The 27,116-nt window shown below is 61.6% G+C and overlaps 2 protein-coding genes across 2 annotated transcripts in view; both read right to left on the bottom strand.

Annotated features, from left to right (window-relative positions):
- LOC120586144 (palmitoyltransferase ZDHHC11-like) overlaps nucleotides 1-27,074 on the bottom strand; it is a 43,555-nt gene extending 16,481 nt beyond the window's left edge. Inside the window, exons 1-15 of the mRNA XM_039842552.1 lie at nucleotides 26,462-27,074; nucleotides 24,639-24,860; nucleotides 20,492-20,670; nucleotides 19,892-19,993; nucleotides 18,670-18,794; nucleotides 16,830-16,985; nucleotides 14,459-14,568; nucleotides 12,472-12,506; nucleotides 10,869-10,962; nucleotides 8,178-8,212; nucleotides 7,534-7,624; nucleotides 4,717-4,751; nucleotides 3,967-4,042; nucleotides 1,202-1,236; nucleotides 436-526 (exon numbers count right to left, since the gene is read on the bottom strand). Of these exons, the coding sequence (XP_039698486.1) occupies nucleotides 436-526; nucleotides 1,202-1,236; nucleotides 3,967-4,042; nucleotides 4,717-4,751; nucleotides 7,534-7,624; nucleotides 8,178-8,212; nucleotides 10,869-10,962; nucleotides 12,472-12,506; nucleotides 14,459-14,568; nucleotides 16,830-16,985; nucleotides 18,670-18,794; nucleotides 19,892-19,993; nucleotides 20,492-20,670; nucleotides 24,639-24,860 (1,386 nt within the window). The 5' untranslated portion in view covers nucleotides 26,462-27,074. The remainder of the gene's footprint in view (nucleotides 1-435; nucleotides 527-1,201; nucleotides 1,237-3,966; nucleotides 4,043-4,716; nucleotides 4,752-7,533; nucleotides 7,625-8,177; nucleotides 8,213-10,868; nucleotides 10,963-12,471; nucleotides 12,507-14,458; nucleotides 14,569-16,829; nucleotides 16,986-18,669; nucleotides 18,795-19,891; nucleotides 19,994-20,491; nucleotides 20,671-24,638; nucleotides 24,861-26,461) is intronic.
- LOC120586309 (uncharacterized) lies at nucleotides 21,000-22,921 on the bottom strand. The gene is made up of 2 exons (XM_039842849.1): nucleotides 22,183-22,921; nucleotides 21,000-22,014 (listed from the first exon to the last, which is right to left on the bottom strand). Exons 1-2 carry the CDS (start codon nucleotides 22,642-22,644, stop codon nucleotides 21,361-21,363), a joined length of 1,116 nt encoding a protein of 371 aa, XP_039698783.1. The 5' UTR covers nucleotides 22,645-22,921; the 3' UTR covers nucleotides 21,000-21,360.
- Nucleotides 27,075-27,116: the final 42 nt, after the last annotated feature.

Raw genomic sequence — 27,116 nt, 5'->3', positions numbered from 1 at the left:
CAGTGACAGTGTCTGTAACACGAAATCTGATGCCAGACTCGGCTCTGAGGGCCCTGCGGTGGCCTCGCTGGACCAGGTTGTGCCCCCTCCCTGCTGGCCCATCGTGTTGAGATCAGGTGGCGGTGCAGACAGGTGGAGCCGGTGGCAGACGGCACACTCGGGAGAACCCGCACGCGCGGCGGAGCAGTGACACCCAGCTGTCCTCTTGCACACGCTCCGCCCCTTCCTCATCCAGAGCCTTTTCTGTCTCTCGCTTTTTCTGCGAGTCCCCACCCAGCTGGTTCCGTCTGAGCAACATCCCAGGAAGCACGACATATGCTGCAGCCAGTGGCACAGGCACCTCTGACACGGTCCTGAGCTGTATTCTGGGCCCTGAGTCCCCGTCCCTGGATCTCAGCCCTGCGTCGGGGACATGTGCAGGATGTCGGCACCTACCGTGGGCGGCGGCTCCTCGGGATACATGGTGATGCTGATATCGTCAATGGGGGTCATTTCCACAGGTGAATTTTCCCTGGTAGACACACTCCTAGGACGGTCAGAAGGGACACGTGTCGGCCAGGGGGCCCTGGTGCTATAGAGGGTCTCGGGGCCCTTGGGACCTACGTGTCACACAGGCTCACCCCAGTGCTTTTCCTTTGCTCTGTAGAGGCTGGGCACCAGCATCTCCCTGGACACCCTGTGAGTGACAACTCCTGACTTCATGGCACTGGCCTGGTTTCCCAGACAGGTGGTAATGGAAGGGTCACCTGAGAGCGGCTCAGGCGTAGGGAGGGAAGTCTGAACAAGTGGGCGGGTGCCACCAGCACCAATGTAGGACACGTCCGCCAGCCAGAAATGTCCCCGTGATTGGCAGAAGGGAGATTTGAATTTTCCAACAGTGGGGGGCCATGGCTAAAGATGTGGACAGAGACAAAGGCTGTGAGTCCCCAGAAAAGGTACAAAGAGGACCCAGACTCTCAACCTCGCGTGGGCTCACAGACACATGGGAATAAGTGAGCACTGTGTGTGCCTTACGTTGTCAGAGGCAGCATCGGTACCGACTCTGCCGTGAGCTGCACGGTTGGCCGCACGGTTAGTAATGACACGGGCTACCACCTGTCTACGTGTCGACACAGTCCCACCATAAGCCAGCAGGGGTTAGTGTCCCGCGGACAGCTGTGTCTCAGAAGCTTAAACCACTCTGGCGAGTGTACGCACTTACCCGGGTGAGGGTGACATAAAGTTGTCAGTGAGCACCTATGTGGGGGAGGGGGAGAAAGGAAATATCGTGAAATTAAAACCGAAGTTGCTGACCCTCAGCTCGTCGCACACAAAGTTCAAGCCAGCGTGTACTGGATATTTAGTACCGTATCTCGGTGTTCCCGGGGCTGGGACAGGACCCGCAGTGGGGACGGACCCCTCCTCCCACCGCCCGTGACACGTGCACCTGCGTTCTCCCTGCTCCTTCAGCAAACACCCAGAACGGGACAGCTGGTTCACAGGACACGCGCATGTGTCAGGCTTCAGACGTGGCCCAGCCTCCGTCAAGGTGCTGAGATTTACACTCTCGCTAGGAACGTGAGGGACCAGCGGTCCTCCCACTCGGACACTTGGCGCGTCATCGTGTTGATCACAGCGATGCGTGGTAGACGCTGCGGTCAGGTGTGTTTACCTACCGTGGAGGCGTGAGCACGTGCTCACGTGTCACTGACCCGCCCGTTCATAGCTTTTGGTGAAGAGTCATTCACACTTTCCCGTTTTAAACACTGGGGTTTCCCCTCACTATGGAGCTCTGAAAGTTCCCTATGTAGTCTGCAGAAAACACAGGGTTTGCTAATGCTGTCATCCGGCCTGTGGCGATGGCCGTCCTCCCTCCAGCTCCTCTTACTGCCAGTGCTCCCATCGTCCCCGTCGAGACCTCTGCGTCGTCACTTACGGTGCGTGGACCAGAGATGACACACTCACTTCTGGGGTCTCTGTCCTGCTCCACGATCTGTGTGTCTGTCCTCACCCTGCCACACTCAGTCTCCAGGTTCTTTAGTGACACATAAAGTTGGGCTCTCAGTTTGGTTCTTTTTTCCAGACTATTTTGGCCACTAAAAGTCCTGAGAGAGCCGTTTATTTAGATTCAGCTTGCAATCTGCTTTAAAGATGCTTTGAGAATTGCGCAGGGACTGGGTGCATCCTCCAGACCAAGGAGAGGGACATGCCAGCCACAGCCACGGGGGCGTCCCGTCTGAGACACTACGTCTCGCAGCATTACACAGGTGGTGTTCCAGCCGGGAACGGCTTCCAGCTTTCAGTGACCATTCATACACATGTACGTCCTTCACTCTATTCACGTGTCGTGTCACGTGAGACTCAGCATGGACAGAACCTCAACATCCTGGACAAGCCTCTCGGCATTTGCTGCAAATTGCATGTTCACGTTGCTGCATTGATTTGCCAGTATTTTGTCTACATCGATGAACGCTGTTGGCTATAATTTCAGGTTACTCTGCCCTCAGAGGATCAGTGGGAGATGCTACTTCCTCCTCTGATTACTGAAAACACTCTCTATGCAACAGGTGTTTCTAGAGAGAACGCTGGGCCGAAGTAATCAGCATACCTCAGTCCTGGGGTTCCTTCTGGAAAGTTCTAACGGAGCAGTCTGGTTACTTGTCATATGTCTATTTGGGTTTACTATTTTCTTTAAATCAGTTTTGTTAGCTTGTGTTAGTCCTCTAGAAAGGCAGATGGTTCCTTTCTTAAGTGAGAGGCTTGATCGAGCCGCGAGGGCTCTTAATTTAGGCAGAAACGCGCAGCAGACAGAGCCCCAGGCACTACACTTGTGCCTCTGATGTCCTCTGTGCCCATCCGCTGTCACCTGCCGCTCTGGAGGAGAAGCTTGTCCCACAGGGGGTGGCGGGGATGGGAACAGCCCTCGGATCTGAAGGCTCCACCCACACTTAGAGGGGAGCCTGGCACCATCTGTCAAATGTGGCAACCAAAACGGAGACCATAAGGGCCCGTCAAGAGAACCCTTAGTGGGATTAAATGTGACAATGGGTGACGAGTGTCCAGAGAGTGGCCACAGGGTCACAGAGACTGCGATTCCTGAGGAAGGACAGTGACACGGTGACCATGACGTGCTCCACCACCTCCCCAGGAGGTGTGATCGACACCCAGCCATCTGGGAGTGGAGGGACACGCACGTCATCTGGACATACGATGACCAGCAGGGACGCTGCAGACTCGCTTCATGCACATCAGTCATTTCTTTGCTTCTTGAAACTACCCTTCCTGTCAGTCTGAGAAAGCCGACCACATGCCGGTGCCCTGCGTGGCACCCCCACACACGGCGGGGCACGAGATGATCCATCTGCCACAGCCCCGCTGTGCCCTGGGCAGGCACCACAGGTCTTGCCCTGGACCTGGCTTGGGTCGGGTCCCCACTAAGGGTTTTGTGGTGGCAGTAAGTGGCTGGGATGGACAGGCCTGCCTGGTTGGACTATGGCCTAAGCTGTGACTGTTGTCACCCCTGCTCCCTCTGCAGACCAGTGACAGTGTCTGTAACACGGAACCTGATGCCAGACTTGGCTCTGAGGGCCCTGCGGTGGCCTCACTGGACCAGGTTGTGCCCCGTACATGGACCCAGCCCCTCCCTGCTGGCCCATCGTGTTGAGATCAGGTGGCGGTGCAGACAGGCGGAGCCGGTGGCAGACAGCACACTCGGCAGCCCCCGCACGCGAGGTGGGGGAGTGACACCCAGCTGTCCTCTCGCACACGCTCCGCCCCTTCCGCATCCAGAGCCATTTGTGTCTCTTGCGTTTTCTGCGAGTCCCCACCCAGCTGGGTCCGTCTGAGCAGCATCCCTGGGAGCACGACACATGCTGCAGCCAGTGGCACAGGCACTTCTGACACGGTCCTAGCTCCGTTCCGGGCCCTGAGTCCCCGTCCCTGGCGCTCAGCCCTGCCTCGGGGACATGCCCAGGGCTTGGCACTTACCACTGGTGGCAGCTCCTCCAGACTCGTGGTGATGCTGATGGCATGTACGGGGGTCATTTCCACAGGTGAATTTTCCCTGTTGAGTCAGAAGGGACACGTGTCGGCCAGGGGGCCCTGGCTCTGTGGAGGGTCTTGGGGCCCTTGGGACTGCGTGTGACACGGGCTCACCCCAGTGCTTTTCCTTAGCTCTGCAGAGGCTGGACACCAGCATCCCCTGGGACACCCTATGAGTGACTGCTCCTGACGTCACGGCACTGGGCTGGTTCCCGGACAGGTGGCAAAGGAGGGGTCACCTGAGAGGTGCCCAGGAGCAGGGAGGGAATTCTGACGAAATGGGCGGGTGCCACTAACACCAATATAGGATAAGTCAGCCGTCCAGCAAAGTTACCGCGATTAGCGGGTGGGAGATTTTGGAATTGTCCAAGAGTGGGGGGCCATGGCTAAAGGTGTGGACAGAGACAGAGGCTGTGGGTCCCCATGAGAGGCCCAAAGAGGACCCAGACTCTGAACCTCGCGTGGGCTCACAGACACATGGGAATAAGCGAGCACCGCGTGTGCCTTACGTTGTCAGAGGCAGCGTCAGTACTGACTCTGCTGTGAGCTGCACGGTTGGCCGCATGGTTAGTAATGACACGAGCTGCCACCTGTCTACGTGTCGACACAGTCCCACCATGAGCTAGCAGGGGTTAGTGTCCCACGGACAGCTGTGTCTCAGGCGCTAACAGCGCTTTGCCGAGCGCGCGCACTTACCGGGTCACGGACGAGCTGCAGTTGTCATTCAGCTCCTGTGAGGGGTGAGGGGAGTAAGTGGAAATCGAGAAATTAGAACCGAAGTTGCTGACCTTCAGCTCGTCGCACACAAAGTTCAAGCGAGCGTGTACTGGTATTTAGTAGCGTATCTCGGTGTTCCTGGGCCTGGGACAGGACCCGCAGTGGGGACGGACCCCTCCTCCCACCGCCCGTGACACGTGCTCCTGCGTTCTCCCTGCTCCTTCAGGAAACACCCAGAACGGGACAGCTGGTTCACAGGACACGCGCATGTGTCAGGTTTCAGACGTGGCCGAGCCTCCATCAAGGTGCTGAGATTTTCACTAGGAACGTGAGGGACCAGCGGTCCTCCCACTCGGACACTTGGCGCGTCATTGTGTTGATCACAGCGATGCGTGGTAGACGCTGCGGTCGGGTGTGTTTACCTACCGTGGAGGCGTGAGCATGTGCTCACGTGCCACCGGCCCGCCCGTTCATAGCTTTTGGTGAAGAGTCGTTCACACTTTCCGCGTTTTAAACACTGGGGTTTCCCCTCACTATGGAGCTCTGAAAGTTCCCTATGTAGTCTGCAGAAAGCACAGGGTTTGCTAATGCTGTCATCCGGCCTGTGGCGATGGCCGTCCTCCCTCCAGCTGACTTACTGCCAGTGCTCCCATCGTCCCCGTCGAGACCTCTGCGTCGTCACTTACGGTGCGTGGACCAGAGATGACACACTCACTTCTGGGGTCTCTGTCCTGACTCTCCCCACCAACCACCGATCTGTGTGTCTGTCCTCACCCTGCCACACTCAGTCTCCAGGTCTTTTAGTGACACATAAAGTTGGGCTGTCGCACCTCCCTTTGGTTCCTCTTTTATAGACTATTTTGGCCGCTAAAAGTCCTGAAAAGCCATTCATTTAGGTTCAGCTTGCAATCTGCTTTAAAGATGCTTTGGGAATTGCGCAGGGACTGGGTGCATCCTCCAGACCAAGGAGAGGCACATGCCAGCCACAGCCACGGGGACGTCCTGTCCGAGACACTGCGTCTCGCAGCATTACACAGGTGGTGTCCAGCCGGGAACGGCTTCCAGCTTTCAGTGACCGTTCATACACGTGTACGTCCTTCACTCTATTCACGTGTCGTGTCACGTGAGACTCGGCGTGGACAGACTCCGGACTTCCTGGACAAGCCTCGTGCGGTTGTGTTGTAAACTCCGTGTTCACATTGCTCGTTTGATTTGCCAGTATTTTTAAGTGACGTTGGTCTACGGCAATGAAGGCCGCTGACTACGAAATTCTGTCGTGATGGCGTTTTCCTGCTGTGATTTTAGGTTGCTCTGCCCTCAGAGCATCTATGGAGGCGCTACTTCCTCCTCTGATTCCTGAAACAGTCTCTGTGCAACGGGTGTTTCTAAAGAGAACACTGGGCCGAAGTCATCTGCATACCCTCAGTCCTGGGGTTCCTTCTGGAAAGTTCTAAAGAGCAGTCCGGTTTCGTGTCATATGTCTATTTGGGTTTTCCATGTCCTTTAAATCAGTTTTGTTAACTTGTGTTAACCAACTGGAATGACAGTTAATACTTTTTTTAAGAGAGAGGCTTGATCGAGCCGCGAGGGCTCTTAATTTAGGCAGAAACGCGCAGCAGACCCAGGCCCAGGCGCTACACTTGTGCCTCTGATGTCCTCTGTGCCCATCCGCTGTCACCTGCCGCTCTGGAGGAGAAGCATGTCCCACAGGGGGTGGCGGGGATGGGAACAGCCCTCGGGCTCCGAAGGCTCCACCCGCACTTAGAGTTGAGCCTGGCAACATCTGTCAAACTTGGCCACCAGAATGAGGACAATAACAACGTGTGTCCAGCCAACCCTTAGTGGGATTAAATGTGACAATGGGTGACAAGTGTCCAGAGAGTGGCAACAGGTCACAGTGACTGTGATTTCTGAAGAATGACACGATGACCATGACGTCCTCTACCACCTCCCCGGGAGGTGTGATTGACATCCAGCCACCCGGAGTGGAGGGACGTGCACGTCACCTGGATATACGATGACCAGCAGGGACACTGCAGACTTGCTTCGTGCACATCGGTCATTTCTTTGCTTCTTGAAACTACCCTTCCTGTCAGTCTGAGAAAGCCGACTACATGCCGGTGCCCTGCGTTGCACCTCCCCACACGGCGGGGCACGAGATGATCCATCTGCCACAGCCCCGCTGTGCCCTGGGCAGGTGCCTCTGGTCTTGCCCTGGACCTGGCGTGGGCCAGGACCCCACTAAGGGTTTTGTGGGAGGTAGGAGGTAGCTGGGACGGACAGGCTTGCTTGGTTGGGCTACGGCCTAAGCTGTGACTGTTGTCATCCCTGCTCCCTCTGCTGACCAGTGCCAGTGTCTGTAACACGGATCCTGATGCCAGGCTCAGCTCTGAGGGCCCTGCGGTGGCCTCACTGGACCAGGTGTGTGCCCCCTACATGGACCCAGCCCCTCCCTGCTGGCCCATCGTGTTGAGATCAGGTGGTGGGGCAGACAGGCGGAGCCGGTGGTAGACGGCAAACTCGGCAGAACCCGCACGCGCGGCGGGGGAGTGACACCCAGCTGTCCTCTCGCACACGCTCCGCCCCTTCCGCATCCAGAGCCTTTTCTGTCTCTCGCGTTTTCTGCGAGTCCCCACCCAGCTGGGTCCGTCTGAGCAGCATCCCTGGGAGCACGACACATGCTGCAGCCAGTGACACGGGCACCTCTGACACGGTCCTAGCTCCGTTCCGGGCCTTGAGTCCCCGTCCCTAGCGCTCAGCCCTGCGTCGAGGACATGCGCAGGTCTTGGCACTTACCGCTGGTTGCGGGTCCTCTGGGCGTATGGTAATGCTGACAGAGTCGACGTCAGGCATGGCCTTTGATGTGATTTTCCAGGACGCCTCTCTCCTAGGATGGACAGGAGGAAGAAGGGACATGTGCCAGCCAGTGGGCCCTGGATCTGTGGAGGGTCTCGGGGCAGCTGTTGACCTGCGTATCACACAGGCTCACCCCAGTGCTTTGCCTTTGATCTGCAGAGGCTGGGCACCAGCGTCCCCCAGGACACCCTTTGAGTGACTGCTGCTGACTGCACTGCACCTGGCGGGGTCACCGGGCAGGTGGCAAAGTAGGGGTCACCTGGGAAGGGCCCGGGAGTAGGGAGGGAAGTCTGAACAAGTGAGCAGGTGCCACCATGCTCCTCATAGGTCAGGGCAGGGGCTAGCAAAGTCCCCACATTTGGCAGGAGGGAGATTTTTGAGTTTGCCAAGGGTGGGGGCCCATGGCTCAGCGTGCGGACAGAGACAGAGGCTGTGGGTCCCCAAGGAGAGGCACAAAGAGGTTCTGGACTCTCAACGTCGCAGAAGCTCACAGACAGATGGGAATAAGCGAGCACTGTGGCTCCTATGCTGAGATGCCCAGATGACTGCAGTGCGGAGTGGCGCTGGCGAGCGCGCGCACTTACCGGGGTGCGGAGGAGCTGCAGTTGTCATTCAGCTCCTGTGAGGGGGGAGGGGAGTAAGTGAAAATCGAGAAATTAAAACCCAAGTTGCTGACCCTCAGCTCGTCGCACACAAAGTTTAAGCCAGCGTGTACTGGATTTTCAGTCCTGTACCTCGGATTCCGCTGAGTGTGGGCTAGGACACACAGTTGGGACGGACACTCCTCCCACTGCCCGTGACACGTGCACCTGCGTTCTCCCTGCTCCTTCAGGAAACACCCAGAACGGGACAGCTGGTTCACAGGACACGCGCATGTGTCAGGCTTCAGACGTGGCCGAGCCTCCGTGAAGGTGCTGAGATTTTCACTAGGAACGTGAGGGACCAGCGGTCCTCTCACTCGGATACTTGGCACATGATCATTTTGATCACAGTGATGCGTGGTAGATGCTGCGGTCGGGTGTGTTTACCTACCGTGGAGGCGTGAGCATGTGCTCACGTGCCACCGGCCCGCCCGTTCATAGCTTTTGGTGAAGAGTCGTTCACACTTTCCGCGTTTTAAACACTGGGGTTTCCCCTCACTATGGAGCTCTGAAAGTTCCCTATGTAGTCTGCAGAAAGCACAGGGTTTGCTAATGCTGTCATCCGGCCTGTGGCGATGGCCGTCCTCCCTCCAGCTCCTCTTACTGCCAGTGCTCCCATCGTCCCCGTCGAGACCTCTGCGTCGTCACTTACGGTGCGTGGACCAGAGATGACACACTCACTTCTGGGGTCTCTGTCCTGCCCCCGGATCTGCGTGACTGTCCTCACCCGGCCACACGCTGTACAGTCATGTAAGGTCCACTTGCTTCTGTCTTTAAGTTTTTTGGCTCAGTCCTCTGATTCCCGTATCCATTTGAGGTTCGTCACATTTCCTTAGAGAACTCCGTCAGCATGAATTCAGATGGAATGGCTGTAAGTGTCACTGGTCCTCTCTATCAGCATGAGGGGCTTTCCCTTTTCTTCCTAGGTTATGAATCTTTTTGTCATAAATAGATGTGTTATCATGGCGATGCCTTTATCTGTGGGATGTGCTCATGTTTACGGCCCATTAATTTACTGCTGTGCGGATTACATTAAGTTATTTGCAGACGTTAAAGCCACTGCATTCATAGAACGAACCGCACGCACAGTGCACAGCCTGCGTGGCCGTGACTGCCTTCGTGCTGCCACCGTCTTGGTGATGACCTTCACCTCCACGCTCAGGAATGATTACGGCTTCTGCTATTGTTTTGCGCCGATGGCGTCTGGCTTGGTGTTACGTACAGGCCTCAGAGAATGGCTCTGTTTTTTGAATGAGTTTATGCATGGTTGATATTTTTTTCTTAAAATGTTAGGGAGAATTCACAAAGGAAGTCATCAGGGCCTGAGATTTTCCTTACAGGCAATTGTAGATTTGTAGTTGTGTCTTTACTTGTTATATGTCTATTTGGGTTTCCTATTCCTTCCTGACTCAGTTTTGGCATTCGTGTCAATTGGGGAGAATGATAAATCCTTAAGTCATGAAGCGTATTTCAGCCTTGGAACATTTATAATTCAGTATAGGACAGTTTACGAGACCTGAACCCACGTTCCTACTTCTACACCACGAAGTTCTGTCCTATTTGGGATTTCAGGTCCTTGAGCACTTAGCCAGCCTGGCGGAGGCTGGGGAGGGAGCTGCAGTCTGAACGGGCTGAGTCCGGCCGTAGCTGGGGGCAGGGTCCTGCGTGGGATTTGGCAGACTGATTGTGACAGGCGAGTGTCTGTCAGAGTAGTGGCCTTGCACTCAGGACTGGCACTAGTGCCAACCAGGACTGCCCCAGGCAAACCAGAACATAGGGTCGCCCTGGTTTTAATGATGGCACAGGAAAACCCTTGGCCACTTGCTGCTGGCTTAGAGTGGGGGGCAGCGTTTGGGGGCCGGGTCTGGGGTGGGAGCAGGCTGGAGGCGTCATGGCTTCCACCCACTGTGTCTCAGAAGTCCCCAAAGTAGTGCAAGCCAAAGAGAAGGCTGCCAACACATTCTCTGTCATGAAAGGGGGTGTCGACCCCTCCACGTCTACGTGATTACAAGGGGCTCTGTCTCGACGCCCCATGGAGCAGTGAGACAGCCGCCCCCAGAGGGAGCAAAGCCGCCCATGACCTTCAGAAGTCAGCAGAGTCGCACACCCTGCTTACAATAAACCCTCAGGACCCCAGCCCAGCCGCTGACCTTGACAGTAGCTGCGAGAATGGTCGGGCCTGAAGAAGGAGCCCTTTGCCTGACTTTGCAAAGAGTGGACATGGAAATGACACAGCACACACAGGTCAGACGTGACCTCACAGGCACCGGGCCACACACTCACACTCACACACTCATGCACCACACACTGACACACACACACACCACATACACACTCACACTCATGCATCACACACTGATACACACACATCATCCACACACACACTCACATACATCACACATCACCTCACACACACCACACACACACACACACACACACACACAATGAAAACCCCACAGTTAGGCATATTTTCTGTCCCTCACTTTTCCTCTGTCTCCACCCACCTTCGTTCCCTTGGCTACCACATAAATGCTTCAAATTAGTCAAGTAATCGGTTCCAAATATTGCACTACCCTCCTTTTGGGGGTCCTTGGACCCTGCACTCGAGGTGCAGCCCGGTGGCACTGAGCTTACCGTTGGCTGTGTGGTGGCCCCTGGCTGCGCGGTGGCCCCTGGCTGCGCACTGGTCTCTGGCTGCATGGTGGTGGCTGAGCACCACCTCGGGCACCTGAAAGGCAGCCGAAGGGAGGAAGACCCATCAGCAAGGAAGGGCCTGGCTTCGGGCGGCGGGTCCTGCGAGGTGCTGCATGTTGTGTGAAGGCCGTGGGCGTTTGCCCGTGGGTGCCGGGGGCTGCACGCCGCTCGGCTGACGTCTGAATGCCGCGCGCCTCGGAGCCCAGCGTCACCGCTGCGGCCACGTCCCACAGCAGCTCCAGGTGCACGTGGGGCAGGGCGGTGTCGGCACGTGGACCGACGGGCGAGGACGCGGAGGGCGTCGGGGAGGCTGGAGGGAGAGGCGGGCGCGACGCCCGGAGCCTCGTGGCGGGCAGGGGACACGGTGGCTGTGGCGGCGCCTGAAGGCATGCGAGCTGACCGCTGTGGCCACACCTGCCGCCTCCTTCACGGACGTCTCCTCTGGAGTCGCAGCTCGGCTCCATTGGTCGCAAGAGGCCGAGCTTGTGCTCAACTCTGCTGTCGACAGGCCCTGCCCACCCGGCCTGGTCGCGTCCAGCTTCCGCTGTAAAGCGAAGGACACGCGACTGCCCTGGACCACGGAGGAGTCGCTGGGGATTCTCCATCTCGTGTCTGCTCAGGGAGGCCGAGCACAGGGAGCGAGATGGGCTGGCCGGCCGGGGGCGGCCAGAGCCCACTCGGCGTCCATCCGTGACGGTCGCCATGCTTAAGGGTGCGGCTCGGGGCCTGACACAACTCCAGCAGTGACACCCAAGATCACCACACGCAGACCTCGTAACAGATACGAGCGTTTTGCGTGAACTGCCGAAGCGTGACACGGAGACAGGGAGCCAGCAAATGCTGCCGGAAAATAGCGGCGCCATCTGCTGGGTGCGGGTCCCCGCAAACCTTCAGCCTGTGGGTGCGGGGTCCCCGCAAACCTTCAGCCTGTGGGTGCGGGGTCCCCGCAAACCTTCAGTTTGCGAAGAGCGAATACATTCTCCGCAAGCGCAATCGTGCGGAGTGCCGTAGGACGCGGCGCCCGCACTGGCGCGAGCCAGCCCAAAGCCAGCGCTCCTGTAACTGCGCAAAGTGATTTTAAAGCTGACCCGGAAAAATAAATACGTGAAAGAATTGTCAAAAGTAACAAGAGATGAGGTTGTTAAGAGGGGGCTCACCCGCCAGGTGTTACGAGGCAGCTGAGGAACAGCACGCACCGCAGTGGGACACGCAGCAGCAAGGCGACACCAGCGTCCGGGCGGACCCGAGCCCGGTGTCCGTGGGAACCGGGGCGTCAGGAAAGGGACCTTTCTCTTTGACGAGGAAGGTCACGTGGCGACCACCGGTCATGCCACGACGAAACAACTTAGCTCCTATCTCAGTGAGCACAAAAGTACAGATGGCCCGGGAGGCAAAGGCAAAGGCAGCAAACGGACGGGATGGAAGCTGCACAGGGCGCGGAGGGCGTCTGCACAGCCCCGCGACAGGGAGCCCCCGAAGCGAGACCGTTAAGGCGCGCACACGGCCGGCTTCCCGACACCACGCGCGTGGCATCCCAACTTACCTGCATGCACCTGGTCTCGGGCTGTCGACTGTTTGCTGTGAGGAATCGGAGAAAACAGAGAACATTTAAAAGGCAGTTGTTGACACCGAGCTCGTCTCCCACAAAGTCCAAGCCATCCATTTTCAGTCGATTCTGAGCACCGGTACCTCAGCGTCCCCTGGGCCCTGGGAGGGGACCTCGCGTGGCGACAGCACCCTTGCTCCCACCTGCCGTGACTCACACACTTGTGTGTTCCCAGCCCCTTTGTGAAACAGCAGGAACGGGACTGCTGGTTCCCAGGACAGATGTGTCTGTCAGGCTCTGAGAAAACGACAGGCCACTTTCCCAGGGGCATGGCCGACATTCTCGCCGGCGACGTGGGCGGTGGCCAGTACCCCGCGGTTCTGCCAGCGCGTGGCACGGCCAGTGCTCCTCACTTCAGCCACGCCACCGTGCCTGGTGGCACCGTCTGGCTTTCCCTCACATGCCCCTCACACCGAACACGGCCAGCCAGCCCCGTGCGCGCTGCCTGCCACCCACGGCCCCACCTGGGCCAGCAGTGTGTCCAAGTCTTTTGCCCGTCTGAAAAACTGGGTCACTTTTCTCATAACTGAGTTTTGACAGTTTGTTACATGTTCTGAATACCAGTATATGACTTACAGATATTTTATTTCTGTCTGTGGCTTATATCTTCATCTTAACCGTACCTTGGAGGAGCAAGTATTTCCGGTGCCGTTGGGCAGCATGTGCAGAAACAAGTGGGCCTGAGGGAGTCAGCCTGCTGCTAGTGTGGATGTGGAAACAACGGAGCACACGCGTGCACACAGACACACACGTGTGCACACACACATGCATGTACACGCATACACGTACATCCACACGTGCAAGAAGACACAGGCATGAACATGCACACATGCACACACAGACAATGCACAGAAACACACAAGACACATACGTGTGTGCCCACTCTCACACATACACGTGCCCACACACATGCATGCACATACACACACATGCACGAGAGGGGCATTGCAGCCACACACAGCACAGCCACATGCACAGAACAGATGCCATATGTGTGTGCCCACCACACACATACACGTTGCCCACACGATGCATGCACATGCACACACATGCACAGAGATTACATAGGCACACATGCAGACACATGTATGATTGGCCGTGTGTGCCCTACACACAAACACAGGCACACACAGCACACACATGCACACACACACACACATGTCCACGAATACATATGCCCCCACACACATCCACATACACAGGCACACACACAAGACACACAGACACACACAGACATGTAATGCCACAAACGGTGCCCACTACACATACACAGACACACAGCATGCACATGCACACACACACAGACACACACACAGACACACTCCACAGGCACCTAACATGCACACATAGACACATGCACAGGAACACACACAGATTACAGCACATATGCAGGCCTACACACATAATGTGAGTGCCTGGCATTGGCAGCACATTGGTGACACAGGCATGTACACACAGACACACAGTCCACACACCCATACATATTATCTCACAGTCATGCACATGCACACATGCACGCACAGATACACGCAAGGGACACACATGCACAGACATACACAGACACACGTAGACTCATGCACCCATGCACACGATACAGGAATGTACAGACACATGCACATAGACTCACGCGCACACACAGACACAGGCACACACATGCATAGGCACACAGATACATGCAGACTCACACACCTGTGCACACACACATATAGGCACACACATGCACACATAGACACGTGCACACACTCATGCACACACAGACTGACATGTACACATAGACACACACATACACACACGCGCGCACACACAGTCCCGCGGGACTATGCCCGCACAGAAGCGAAGGACTGTGGCTAAGTGGCCCCGGCCACTTAGGTGACCTTAGGCCTCGTCCCAGCCCTGGGACGATGAAGCACGGGGACATCAGTACCTGTGGCGATTCCGTTTTGGAGGATGGGTTTTTGACCGGTGCCGGGTCTTTAAACCCCTGCTGTTTGTGGCCCCGTGTAATGTACTCAAGTGTGCTCAGCCCGTTCGACACTGGAAGGAGAGAGAAGGGGCAGGCAGTCACCGGCCAGCAGCTGTGTGCGGTGCACATAGCGCCAGCGGGCCACGATGCGCCACGGCCCAGCCCAGGGCCGCCCCCGGGCATTGGGCATCTCCCGACCCAGGGCGCCGTAAGCCGCTGGACGGCCACTCCAGAGCCCTGGTGGCCTCTGGGCAGCGGCTGGCAGCTCCTGGCACTCGCCGGAGGCCTGCGGGCCCGGCCCGCCTGCAGAAGGAGGGCCGGCCTGGGGCAGGCACCATGCCCAGCGCGCACTCGAGTTCGGCCGTGACGGGGGCACCAGCGTGTGGCAGGACACTCAGGCCATCCGAAGGACACGCGGGTGCGTGGGCCAGTGGAAAAGCAGCGTCACTGAGAATGGGCTGGAGCCTGTCTCAGCGCGTGCGTCCACGAGGGGCCGGGCTGCCCGTCGCTCTCTCCCTAAAGCCGCGAGCACGCGGGCAGACGGCGTGCTACCGTTTCTGGGAAGCAAGGCCCCTGGACGCCACCGCGGCCCGCCCGGCCCTGGCAGCCCCGGCGCGCGCCCGTCTTGTCGGGTTCTGATGGGTTCCTCCACGCCCCTCCTCGACCGGGTCACGGTCGGAGGACACACGCTTGCCCGCGCCTGTCGTCCAGCGGAAGTGGTCATGCCTGTGCATGGGTTGGCACCGATACCCTCAAAGTCGACTGGTAGGCACGCCCGGTGTGTCTCCCCATGCCACACCCCCTCCAAGCTTCGTGTGAAACATCAAACGTGACGATGAAGCAAAGCACATGCAGCACGGCACCCTCGAGGACCTTTGCAGCCCTGTGCGCTGTGCGCCCGCGTCCCCGACGCCATCAGGCTTGGGCCGTCTGTGGAACCCACTGTCCCTAACCTCAGCCGAGACGCCTTCTCTTCCGTTTGCAGTGAACGTGCCTTCTCTTTGAGCCTCTGCCGCAGGCCCCCTCGTCCTCCCACCCGGCCAGGGGTCCACCCGCCTGTCAGCTTCACCCCCGTGTTCCAAGGACGAGCCAGGGTGTCCTCTCCCAAGCTTAGAAATGGAGCTCCCAGCTGCCAGCAGCTTCTGACATGTCTCCCGTGGCACCCACCACAGGGCGCTTAGGCTCCGGGTGCCCCATCTCTGGAGCACTGCTCCTTGTGACAGGCTGTCCCATCCATGCCTGGGTGACAGAGGCTGGCTTGTCTCGCTGCCTCTTATTTGCTCTCTGGTGAAGCCAGCTTCCTGCCATGACATGCTCCGTCACGTGTGCGCAGCCACGTGACAAGGAACGGAAGGCTGTCACTGGCCAGCAACTCGGGAGGACTGGCCCTGCTGGGCTGGCGGTGGGCCTGCCCCAGGCAGGTGGGACCTTAGCCCCTGCCGCACCTGACTGAGGCCCACGGAGGGCCCAGGCCGGGGGACACAGCGAGGTGCTGGTCCAAACTGCAGAGCCAAGGCAGGAAACGTGCGGCTTCAAGACCGCATGTTGGTGGTTTTACTATAATACTCCAACTTCTTCCTGGAAACCTGTAACTTGACGTCCTGCTACCCTAGCACACACGGGTATGGCCTGACCTCAGGTGCCCCCCCTCAGGCCCCCTGCCGAGCGTGCTCACTCCCAGTGAGCGTGGCACCTCTCCTCTCGGGTCACCCGCATCAGAACCCCGGAAGTCCCTCCTCACACCTCTGCCGGCCAGGACATCCTGTGGCTCTGGGATTCTCGGCGACCCCTTCCTCCTCCCATCCCGGCCAGGCCCAGCCTGCAGCGCTGAGGCCCCTACACACCCCGCCGTGCACCCCGGAGCTTCGGGTGCTGTTTCTCTGCCCTCCCAGGCTCAGCTGGGGACGTCCCCGCTCTGGGCCAGCTCCCACAGCCCCCCGTGCCGCCTCCTCCTAGGGAGTAACCGCCACGACTGCCAGACGGGCTCTGGGCGGGGGCGCCACGCTGGCCCCATTCAGGGGCACGACGGAGCCACGTGCCACGTGCTGCCGTGTGGCCATGAGCGAGTCCTCTAGCAGCATGTCAGGCTAGTGACGCACTGCCACCGAACCGAACGTCTTCGCTGTGCCCTGGACCCGTCTCTGAGCGCGTTAGCCTCTTGCCCTGCATCCCTCCCGTTCTCCGCAGCCCTGGGACGGAATCTGTCCTGCTGCCCCTCGGGGCGCCGGTCTGTGCTTGGGGCCGGGGCGAGTCTCTGGCAGAGGCCAGCAGGGGGCTGAGAGCGCACGGGGGCGGAGACCAGGCGGTCGGCCCGGACGCTGGGGTCACGTACTCAAGTACAGGTGAAAGATGAGCAAATGCCCAAGCACCACGAGGCCAGAGAGAGTCAGCAATGCCACAAACACGCCGATGCCCAGCAGCACCGAGGCCTTCGTCTTCATGGGGGCGAAAGGCAGGAACAGCAGCCAGGTCTTAACGTTGGTGACAACTGCGGGGACGAGAGACACGTGTTCGTCCAGCACCTCTCCTCAGCCGAGCACCGCGGGACAGGGCTTGGCATGGGGGGAGGGGGGGCCGGGGACACCTGCCCGAGGGGCCGCCGCCCCACCAGGTGCGTGCCCTGCCTTAGCTACGTGCCCTCGCACCCCCTGACTATGAAGGTGTCACGACCCCGCTGAAGGGGTCTAGGGGGAGGCTGGGAGAGGTCACCTCTGTGCAGCTTGCAGCCTGGTCTCTTGGCCTGGCCTGGCACCCACTGTGTCCTGCAGGCCCACGGCCACGCCGGGCCACCCCGCTCCACACTGGCCTCCACCCAGCAGCGCTGGGGCGCTGAGCCACCGCTGGGGCGCTGAGCCACCGCTGGGCACTTCCAGGCACAGCCCCCTGGGACACCCGTGGCCACACACTCCCCATAAGTCAGGTGTGAACAAAGTCGTGACGGCCCGCGTGGGTGGGGCGGAGCTGGTCTGCTCCACAGGGGAGTCTAGGAAGGGCCTCGAGCCTGGGCCCCCCACGCGGCACCCCAAGGGTCCGCCCTCCCTGGCTGTCCTATGGGGCTGCGGGCAGCGCTCGGGGGCGGGTCTGGGACCCAGGGCGGTCAGCGCAGCATGTTGCCGCCGGGCTGGACCCGCCAATGTGAGCAACGTCCAGGGGAACCGGCTGTTCAGAAGCCCTGTGACTTGCAGAACAGCGAAGTGGCCTCCAGGGCTGGCTCTGCCCGGACACAGCAGCGCTTCCTGCTGAGCAGGGCCTGCCTGGTCTCAGGAGCCACCAGCACCTGCACGCCAGGTGTGGGGCGGGTGCCCGAGTGACTGTGTGCATGGGGGGGGCACCCTGCCCGGGGGGAACCCTGCCGTCAGCGCCAGCTGGCCGGGGACGGAGAGTGGCTCAGCCTACCAGGTGGCCTCATCGCCGGCCCCCCGCTGTGCAGGCCAGGGCCCTGCTCGGCAGAGACCAGCGGACAGCCCGCGGGGCCCTGGGCGGGGCTGGCTTCCTGGAACGTTCTGGGCCAAGTGAGAAAGTCCGGCAGGCCTCCCCGCTCGGGCCGCCACGGGCTGTGAGGAGGGGCCTCGCATGGCTCTGAGGACAGCGGTGGCAGCTCCGCCTGGTCCTCCCGTGTTGGGGTCCGCGGCTTTGTCATGATGGCCACAGACGGCAGCTTAAACTGTGCAGCACTTCCCCTCGGGTCCGGCACCGACCAGGCTCCCCCTGAGGCTCCTGCCCCGTGCCCCCCCACCCCCCGCCCCGCGGGCTCCAGCCACAGCCTCTGCGTGTCTGCGTCTCCTCTGTCTCTTGCGAGGACACTCGCACTGGATGCGGGACCAGCTGGGCGGCCTGGGAGAGCTTATCCCGAGACCCTTGCTCACATCCACGGTGACCCCTCTCCAAGCGAGAGGACGTTCGCAGGACTGGGGGCAAGGGCGGTGAGGACGGGACGCAGCCCTGCGGCCACGTCCAGCCGCCATCGGTCCCTGAGGCGGGGCCGAGCAGCAAGCTGTGCTGAGGCTGTGGCGTCTGTGGTCACACGTCGCCCCAGGCCCTGTCCCCATGCGGGGGGTGACCCCACTCTGTGAAGCTCTGTGCCAGGGCGCCCTTGCGCTCCAGCCTTGTGCACTCACCCAGCCGGGAGCCAGCCGGGCGGGGCGCCCCCGGGACGGGGCGGCAGCACTCACCACGAAAGCTGGGATCCGAACGGAGCCACATGGGGCTGATGACGTACTGGACGAACACGCACGTCAGGATGGCAGCGACGCACAGCAGACCGGCGAGCGCCAAGGCCACGGAGCTCAGGAAGAACCTGTGGGGACACAGGCTCAGGCGGGCGCCCAGAGCCCCGCCCTGCTCTCCGCCCTGAGGCCCCCAGCATCTCCCCAGTGCTCTGGGGACCTCACTGGTCCAGGACCCCGCTCGCCTGCCTACGGCCCCGCTGCTTCAGGACCGACGACAGACATGACTGTACTTAAGCCCTGCCCGAGGCTGGGGACGTGGAGGGGCTCCCAGCTCCCAGCGAGGCTCAGAGACGGGGTACCCTGACCCGGCTGCCTGGGCCAGCCCATCCTTCTCATGGGCCACACGCCCCGCCTCATCCCCAACGGCTGATTAGACCTGGAGTCTCGAGGTGCCAGCCAGCCTGCAGGGGGTGTGGGGGTGAGGGAGCCCTGCGGCCCGAGCTCTGGGGTCCACCTGCCTCTGACCTCTGGGCCCCTGTTCTGTCAGGGGAGGCAGGATGGGCTGTCCTGGGCCCCTCCCAGGCCCATGGCTCGGCCTGGAGCATTCTCAGTGAGAGCCCCTGGTCCCTGTCTGCTCAGAGCAGCAGGGCCCCTGTGTGGGCAGGAGTGTGGCGTCCCCCACGTGGTGTCCCCCACTTGGCGGCTGAGGGCGCACTGCACCTCCGCTGCTTCATGGCAGGTAAGCGCTGGGGCCCGATGTCCACCCTCCACCTGGACAGCAGCTTGGCGGCCACGCGGCCGCCGGCAAAGCCTGCCCCACCCAAGACCGATGTGGGGTTCTGGGGAGCACGCTTGGTCTCTCCTGGTGACATGCAGCTCTTCGAGGCTGACGACAGCCCTGCTGACCCCGCAGGCCTGCCCCTGAGCTCATGGGGGCAGGGCTGCCCCTCACCCGTGGCTGGACACCTGCTTCTGGCACAGCCCCCAGCTGCATCCTCTGTGCTCGGGGCCTGATGGCCTTGACCAGCCGAGAGCAGAGGGGCCTGGGCCAGCAGCCTGCGCTCTGAGGACAGGGCTGGCCCCTCACCAAGCCTAAGGGGGGTCTGCAGCCATGCGCCACGAGGGCACAGTGGGTCAGGGACGGTTCCACCCAAACGTGCTCCAGAAGCCGACACAGAGGCTGGGGCGCTGCGCGGGGGATGGGGCAGCCCCGCCCCGCACCTACCAGTAGTTCCTGCTGCCTACGCAGTTGTTCAGCCACTTGCAGTGGTGGTCGAAGCCGGCGACACATTTGTTGCAGGCGCTGCAGTGCTTGGTCTTTGGGCCTCTGTAGGGAGGACCGGCGCGGCAGCCCGTCAGCAACCAGGCAGGCGAGGCCCAGGCTGCAGCCGCCGGCCCGCAGGGGATGAGCAGGCAGCAGCGGCCAGCGCGGTGGGCGGGCCATGCGGGCCACGTGGTGCCGGGTCGGCCTGGAGGCTGGGCTAGGGTCCTGCCCCGCGCCACCCACCGAGGGTCTCCAGGACTGTGAGACCCCGGGGTCGTGACCGGCCCTGTGACCCGGGGCGCCGGGGACTCAGCTGAGAAACCCAAGGACAGTGCCCTCCTGCCCAGACCAGCGTGGGGCGGGTGCTGCGTCGGGGCATCCACGCCCCTCAGCGCCCGGTGCTGTGGGCCCCTCCGAGCCCAGCCCCAGCCCCGGCCCTGCAGGAAAACAGCGTCCAGTGTCCCCCCACCTTCCCCCCACCCCCAGTGGCAGAGAACGTGTGGCAGCTGCCGAGTGGCTACAGGGCCACCAGCGTCACCGGGCCCCACGCCCCGCACTCACACAGCGACCCGGCACAAACAGCAGAACCGGTTCTGGATGACGTGCGGCTGCTTGGACCGGTCGAAAGACGGTGCCTCCTGGCGGTAGCTCTTCCTGTGCCTGACGCTGGCTTCGGCCGGGTCGACAGAAACTGCCACCAGGTGGACGATGAGGTACAGGAAGAAACACCCGCCGGTCACCTGTGGGCGCTGTGTCAAGGAATGCATCGCGAGGTGTCCAGGGCCCGCTCCCGGCCAGGCGCTGTGGGTCCGGCTAGTGGCAGGGACGGGGGATGGCCTCTCGCGCACCCCGCAGCCGCCCTCCGCCCGCCCAAAGCCCCACGAAGGCAGCGGGCAGGCCTGCGGTGCAGGTGGGCACCAGGCCACACGCCAAGGGCCGTCGGTGCAGGGCACAGGGCTGGGGGGGAGGACATGACGCCTGGCCTGGCCCAGAGCTTCACAGGGACAGGCACCCGCCCCCCTCGCCCCAGCTCCTGGGGTGAAACCAAGCCCTCACATCCCACCTCTTGGCCTCCTCTGCCCTGGGGACCAACAAACCATCCCCATGGCAACCAAACAGAAGGGGGCAGAAGCACAGGGCTGCGGCCTCCCCACCACTGCTGCTCTGCTTCCCAGGGTCAGCCCTGAGCCAGAGGGAAAGTTCCGGATTTGCGGGCGTCCCAGAGGGCGGGGGGCTGCTGGGCCCAGGAGGAGCACCAGGGCAGAGGCCCCAGCGGGTGGACAGGCCAGCAGGGCGCTGGGCTGAGCGCGCCATCCTGCAGGAAGCCCCTTCTCAGGCTCTGCCTGGCCTGCTGCCCAGCAGCGTCAGCCTCGGTGTGGAGCCACCGAGGGCTCTGGGGTTTTACGCATGGCTGCCTGCGCGAGGACCAGTCACGAGGGCCATAGTGAGAAGCACCCGAGTGCAGGCTGGTTCTGGCCGCCTTGCTGGTCCCTGCCTCGGCCTCCAAGTACTGGGCACAGTGCCAGGGCTGCAGGCCACCCGACTGTGGGCCATGAGGTGACTGAGGGGGGCAGGTGAGCGTGAGGCACCAGGGGGGTCAGACGGGGCCACAGGTGGCAGGTGCACGGTGGGGAGGAGCTGGAGAGTGGGGTGGGAGATGGCTGAGAAGCAGCCACGCCCTGGGGGACACGTGCTGGGCACAGGGCTGACCAGACCCCTCTGGTGTCACATGGGACAAGGTGACACCCAGACCTTTCCATGACCACCAGACCCATAGGGCTGGGGCTAAAACCTGAACTGCCCCTACAGAGCCATAGAGCAGACCAAGGCCAGGCTCTGGCACGGGGTGGGGGCAGCAGGGAAGGTGGTCCGTGGCTGGGCCAGGCCTCGTTGTCACAGCCGGCGACACTCACATGGTCCCCCTGCACCTGTCCCTGAAGCCTGAGGCAGGAGGCACTGTTTGTGTGGTTACTGGGGAAACAGGAGCACGTCCTGAGCAGGACACAGGCGGGTGACAGCCGAGGACAATGACACACGGCAGGAAGTAGCACTGTGGCCCAGGCGTGGACCCTTCCTCTGTGGGGCTGGAGTAGAATGGCCCTTGTCAGGAACGGACAGGCGGGTGGCCAGGGGCCAGCCGGGGGCAGGTGGTGAACGGGGCGGCGGGAGGGGCTCCCTCCCACACAGCAGGTGACATTGGCACTGAGGTACGTGGCCCACGCCCTTCCTCCCCACGTCCACACTCGGCTCACACATGAGACCACTGCCGGGGAGCGTGGGGACGGCGTGGCCACACTCGTACGTGCAGCCTCCAGGTGGGGGTGCTGGGCCGAGTCCTGCAGTGTGCAGCCAGTGGCCGCTTTCCCGTGTGACCCCAAACCCGCAGGCCGCCTCCCGCAACATGTCCCCAGGATCAAAGAGCTGAGGCTTCCAGGGGCGGGGCCCTGAGGTGCACCATGGACGAAGCTGCCCCGCCCGGGAGCAAACACGAGGGGCCACCCCCGCGGCCAGGTCCCCATCCGCCCCACGTGCAGGGCACTGAGCAAAGGTCGGCAAAGGTCGCCCAAGGCGAGCTGCCCACCCACACTCGGCCACCTTCCCTCAGGTGGGCTGGGCCCCTGGAGTGCGGCGCTCATGGGGGCCGCCACAGTCCCCAGTCCCTGCAGCCACTTCCAGAGGCAAGTCTCTCTGCACTGTCTCAGGTTCAAGTTCATCACAAACAGATAAAGGAAGGGGTTCCAGGTCACACTTTCACCACAAGCCAGGGCAGGCGCCTGCCCTGAGGGTTTGGTGGGGGCTGTTCTAAGAAAGGCTGGAAGGTCCCCTAGCAACAATCTGTGTTTCGTAAACAAACAGGGAGGACAGTGCCAGCTGGGGCACGCCCTGTCACACTGCTAGCCTCTAGTCCTGTTTACGCAGCGGGGGTGGGGGTGGGGGTGGGGGCAGGGTTCCCACTGCCCGTCAGCCCTGCGGCTGGCCAGCCCTGTGGTCAGGGCTGGACACAGTGGAGAGGCCAGCTTCCCTGCCCTGCTCGAGTTTCTCCAGCATGTGTCCAAGTTCACGCGGCCTCCGGTCTCAACACAGGATGTCCAGGTCAAACAAAGCTCCATCAGATTCCAGGGCCTTCCGCACAGCGTGCCGTGCGGATCCGGCGGCCAAGAGCAGCTCTGACCCTGAGGGTCAACCAATACTGGATGTTGACCTCTGCCCTGCACAGAGGTCCGCCTTTGCTGTCCCTTCCCCACCAGGGACGCTGACCCCGCTTCCCTGCCGAGTGATGCTGGCGCCCCCCAGTGGCCATAGCATGGCGCCCCAGTGCAGCTGCCTCAGGGCCTGAGGGGAGCGGGGCCAGCGGGAAAGGGGGTGTGGAATGTTCCAGAGGCGGCCTGAGCCCTACGGCTGGGCCACGGAAGCTGTCCCACGTCCACCACTTAGGACAAGCTGAGCCGCCCGGGGTCGGGGTGGCCAGGGCAGGTGAGGACTCGCTGCCACGCCACACAGCAGACATGCGCTCAGCGTGACCACTGGACAGAGAACACGGGGCAAAACGGGGCTGAGTCATGGGTCAGCAGAGAAAAGGGATGACGGGTTATCACCCAGCACATGAGCAAAGCCCACAGTGAGGGCTGAATTGGGCCCCTCCGAACACGCTGAGCCCTGACCCAGCACCTGTGAGGACGACGTGATCCGGAAACAGGGTCCTGGCAGTTGGTCAAGTTAGACGAGGTCGCAATGACGGGCCCTGAACCAGACGACCGGTGTCCTTACACGCGGAGGGGCAAGCATGCAAGGACAGAGGTGGTGGCCTTGCACACACCAAGGCACCTGAGGCCACCGAGCTGGGAGGCCTGGGAGGGGCTGATCCCAGCTGTCAGGGGAGCATGACCCACCCACACCCCCATCTCGACGCCCGGCCCAGGATGGGGGAGGGGACACAGCTCTGTGAGGAAGCCGCTGCCGGGGGAACACACGGCCGTCGTGCAGCCCAACGCCGGTGCCGTTCCCAGGCCTGGCCACCGCCCGCAGGTGCAGGAGGGCCAGACGGTCAGACAGGACAGTAGCCCATGCGCCCACGCGCTCCGCCAGGACAGGACCATGGCCTCGGGGCGCACTGTGCAGTACGGCACCCCGGGAGGGTCACAGGCCTGAGGCCCTGTCAGTGAGCCACGTGAGGGCCACCCAGGAGGTCAGAGTGCTGGAGGTCAGGGTGCTGCGGCTGCACCTGACAGGCCGAGGTGAGCGCACGTGACAGGCTGGGGTAAGCGCACCTGATAGGCCGGGGTGAGAACGCCGGAGCCGCCACCAAACAGCCCCTCATCACTGGACTGATGCTTCTTCGCTGGGTGACAGACCAACCCCTGTGCCTCGCTGGCCCAGGTCTGCATGCCCTTCCCAGCCCAATGCTCTGTGCCCCTCCCCCACAGCCTCGTGTCCCTGTCACCGTCACCGCAGGTGCACTGTCCCTGCAGAGCAGCAGGCGAGGGGCGGACGCTCCCGGGTACTTGGCTGCACTTCACAAGGACACGGAGAATCGAGGAGTGTGGGGGTGGGGCGCAGGCTCCGCCACGGTGGGGTGCACGGGGTGAGGACTAGGAGCAGGAAGCGACCCCCATGGTGGCGCCAGGCAGAGGGTGGAGGGCAGGGGGCGGGCAGCAGGACGCTGTCCCCTGGGGTCCCCCCGCCGGCCAGCAGGCCCAGGAAAGGATACGCCATATGCGGTGAGCTTCCACACGTGCGGCAACAGAGGAATGAAGATGAAGAAGATGGTGAAAGCCAGCACAAGGAACATGACCCAGGACATGACCTGGAACGGGTGCAGAGGCAGCGACCAGCCGTTGGCTCTCGGCACGCGAGGCGGGACTGTTCGCCTCACCTTCTTGTCCGCTCCCTCTGGGGAGACAGGGCTCGGGGCCCTGACGCAGCAGCCCATCTGCAAGACAAGGAGGCACGTGGCAGCCGCGGGGGCCGGTGGCAGAGGAGCAGGGCTGGGGCGGGCTAGGTCAAGGCTGCCCACGGGGGGCAGAGGCCACAGTCAGCCAGGCCAGTCACCACACAGCTGCAGAAAACAGCTCGTGGGGTGTGTGGCCCACAGGGCCGAGGAACCAGGAGGGGCACCCACGGACCGGGCCCCCTGGTGCGGGGAGCGACCCGTCCCTCGGGGCCGGGGAGCAGCCCAGAGCACTGAGTCTGCAGGGTGTTTACAAACGCACGCTGGAGACTCCATGGAGGGGACTCACGTGGGCACGAGGCCCTCCTGCGGGACGGACGTGGCTCTGTGGGAAAAGCCCTCGTCCCCGACAGAAACCCCGAGGCATTGTGCGTAAGTCCCCCGAAGGCCAGACCCGGGGCCCAGTTTCCAGAGAGCTCTGTGTCAGTCCTGCCGGGACGGGGAGGCCTGCTGTCCCCCAGCGTCCTGTGTCACCCAGGTGCAGGGGCCGGGAGGGCATCGTGGCCCCTTCCGGCCAGCTGGGGGGCCGGAGCCGCCGTGGAAGGCGAGCACAGCGCGGGGGCTGCGGTGTGCTGAGGGGTGGGGACGGGCCGCCATGGTCCACGGCGGCTGAGGGGGCACCGAGGACCCGCACGGCCCTCGTCCCTTCAGGGCAGAGCACAGAAAATGGAGCCAACGTGGCTGTTTGCCTGGGAAGGGACAGAGAAGTTGAAAACTATGCTAAGACCCTTCCCGATGAGTTGCGCGTTCCGAGAGTTTCCCCGAGCGCAGACTTCAGCTGCTGTCCACGCTGGCTCTCGGGTGGACGGACACCAGCTGGACACGCGCCACAGGGGCCCTGAGCTTACGTGAGTTACACGAGACTCTCAGGAAGACCTTTATCACACTTAGGAAGCGAGACCGGGGGACGGGGGAAAGCAGAGCACAGAGGGGGAACGTTTGCGTGAAAAGCACGAGTCCCGAGTAAGGACGGCATGCGGATAAAAGAGCCAACTAACAGGAAGCCCGTGGCCAGGAAGCAAAGTCCCGCAGGGTGGACGGTGACGTCGAGGGATCACCACACGGCTTGGAACAGAGAGATGAAGCGATGATTATGAGAAAAACTCAAGTGACGTAAACAGTAGAAGCTGGGGACACAACACTACCTGTCAGGACTTTGCAGAAGAGACAACAGAGGGTGTAAGAAAAGAAACAGACGAACAAAAAGCAATGAGGAAAACGGACAGGGTTAGGACTTCGCCCCGAAGTGTAGGGAGACACACGCGTGGGGGCCCGGACGCTGGAACTGGCTCTGGCTCTGGAGAATTTAAAGCAGAGCGACTGCTCGAGTTCTGAGAGTTTCGACCCCGAGCTGGACACAGCCGGACTCCGTCAGGGGCGCGAGCAAAGCAGCAGCCCCGAACCGTGAGCGCCGGAGCCCAGAGGGTGACCGCGGGGACATGGGGAGCGGCCGGCGCGCATGACTGTCTGCAGCGCGTCTCGGGACGAGCAGGCTGACACGCGCCCGGTGGCCGATGACGGCGCGTCTGCGTGACTGCCAGCAGGGCCACCCGGCCGAAGCCAAGGGTGCAAGACACACTCACCGCGGCTCCCCAGGACACAGGCCTGCGGGCGGCGGGCCCTCCGCGGCTCTGCGCGGGGCTGCGGGCTCCGAGCTGGTTCTTTAGGGACAGAACGGACCTGGGAGAAAGCAGACCGGGGTGAGGCACGGCTGGACCCCCAGCCCCGCCCGTCCTCCCCGCCCCGCAGGGACTTTGCTCAGGGGCTTTGCTCGGCTCCGCTCATAGAAACCAAGCATTCTTTTCACCACTCTAAATATGCACAAAGGGAAGATGCGTATTTTCTACTTCAAATTCTTCTCTCTTGGGACATCGGATCAGTTCCAAAACACCTGGACCAAACACCTGGCTGCCAACAAACACACACCCCCTGCTTCCTTCTGGGGTGAAATGGGCAGTCGGAGGTGGCCCCGGGTGAGCACCCCACCGTCTGTGTGGCCAAGGTGTTTGCACGTCTGGCGAAGGCCTCGCCTCAGAGGACAGGCAAGGAGCCACTCCAGGGGAGTCAGAGCATCGGCCCCAGCCCCCCGACCACCCAACTTCGAGGACCTTCTGCTTGGAGCCAGGCCTTGGGGAACCCCACTTCCTACCGCCTCTGTCTGAGCCCACTCGCCAGCACCGCCTGCAGCCCAACTGCTCAGGCCCAGCACTGAGACCCGCAAGGGCGCCCTCCCTGCCT

Source organism: Pteropus medius, unplaced genomic scaffold (genome assembly GCF_902729225.1).
Source record: "Pteropus medius unplaced genomic scaffold, Ma_sr-lr_union100, whole genome shotgun sequence".
In the NCBI taxonomy this organism is placed as follows: domain Eukaryota; kingdom Metazoa; phylum Chordata; class Mammalia; order Chiroptera; family Pteropodidae; genus Pteropus; species Pteropus medius.
The sequence above is the reverse complement of the archived record's forward strand: the minus strand, read 5'-3'. Positions and strand labels throughout refer to the sequence as shown.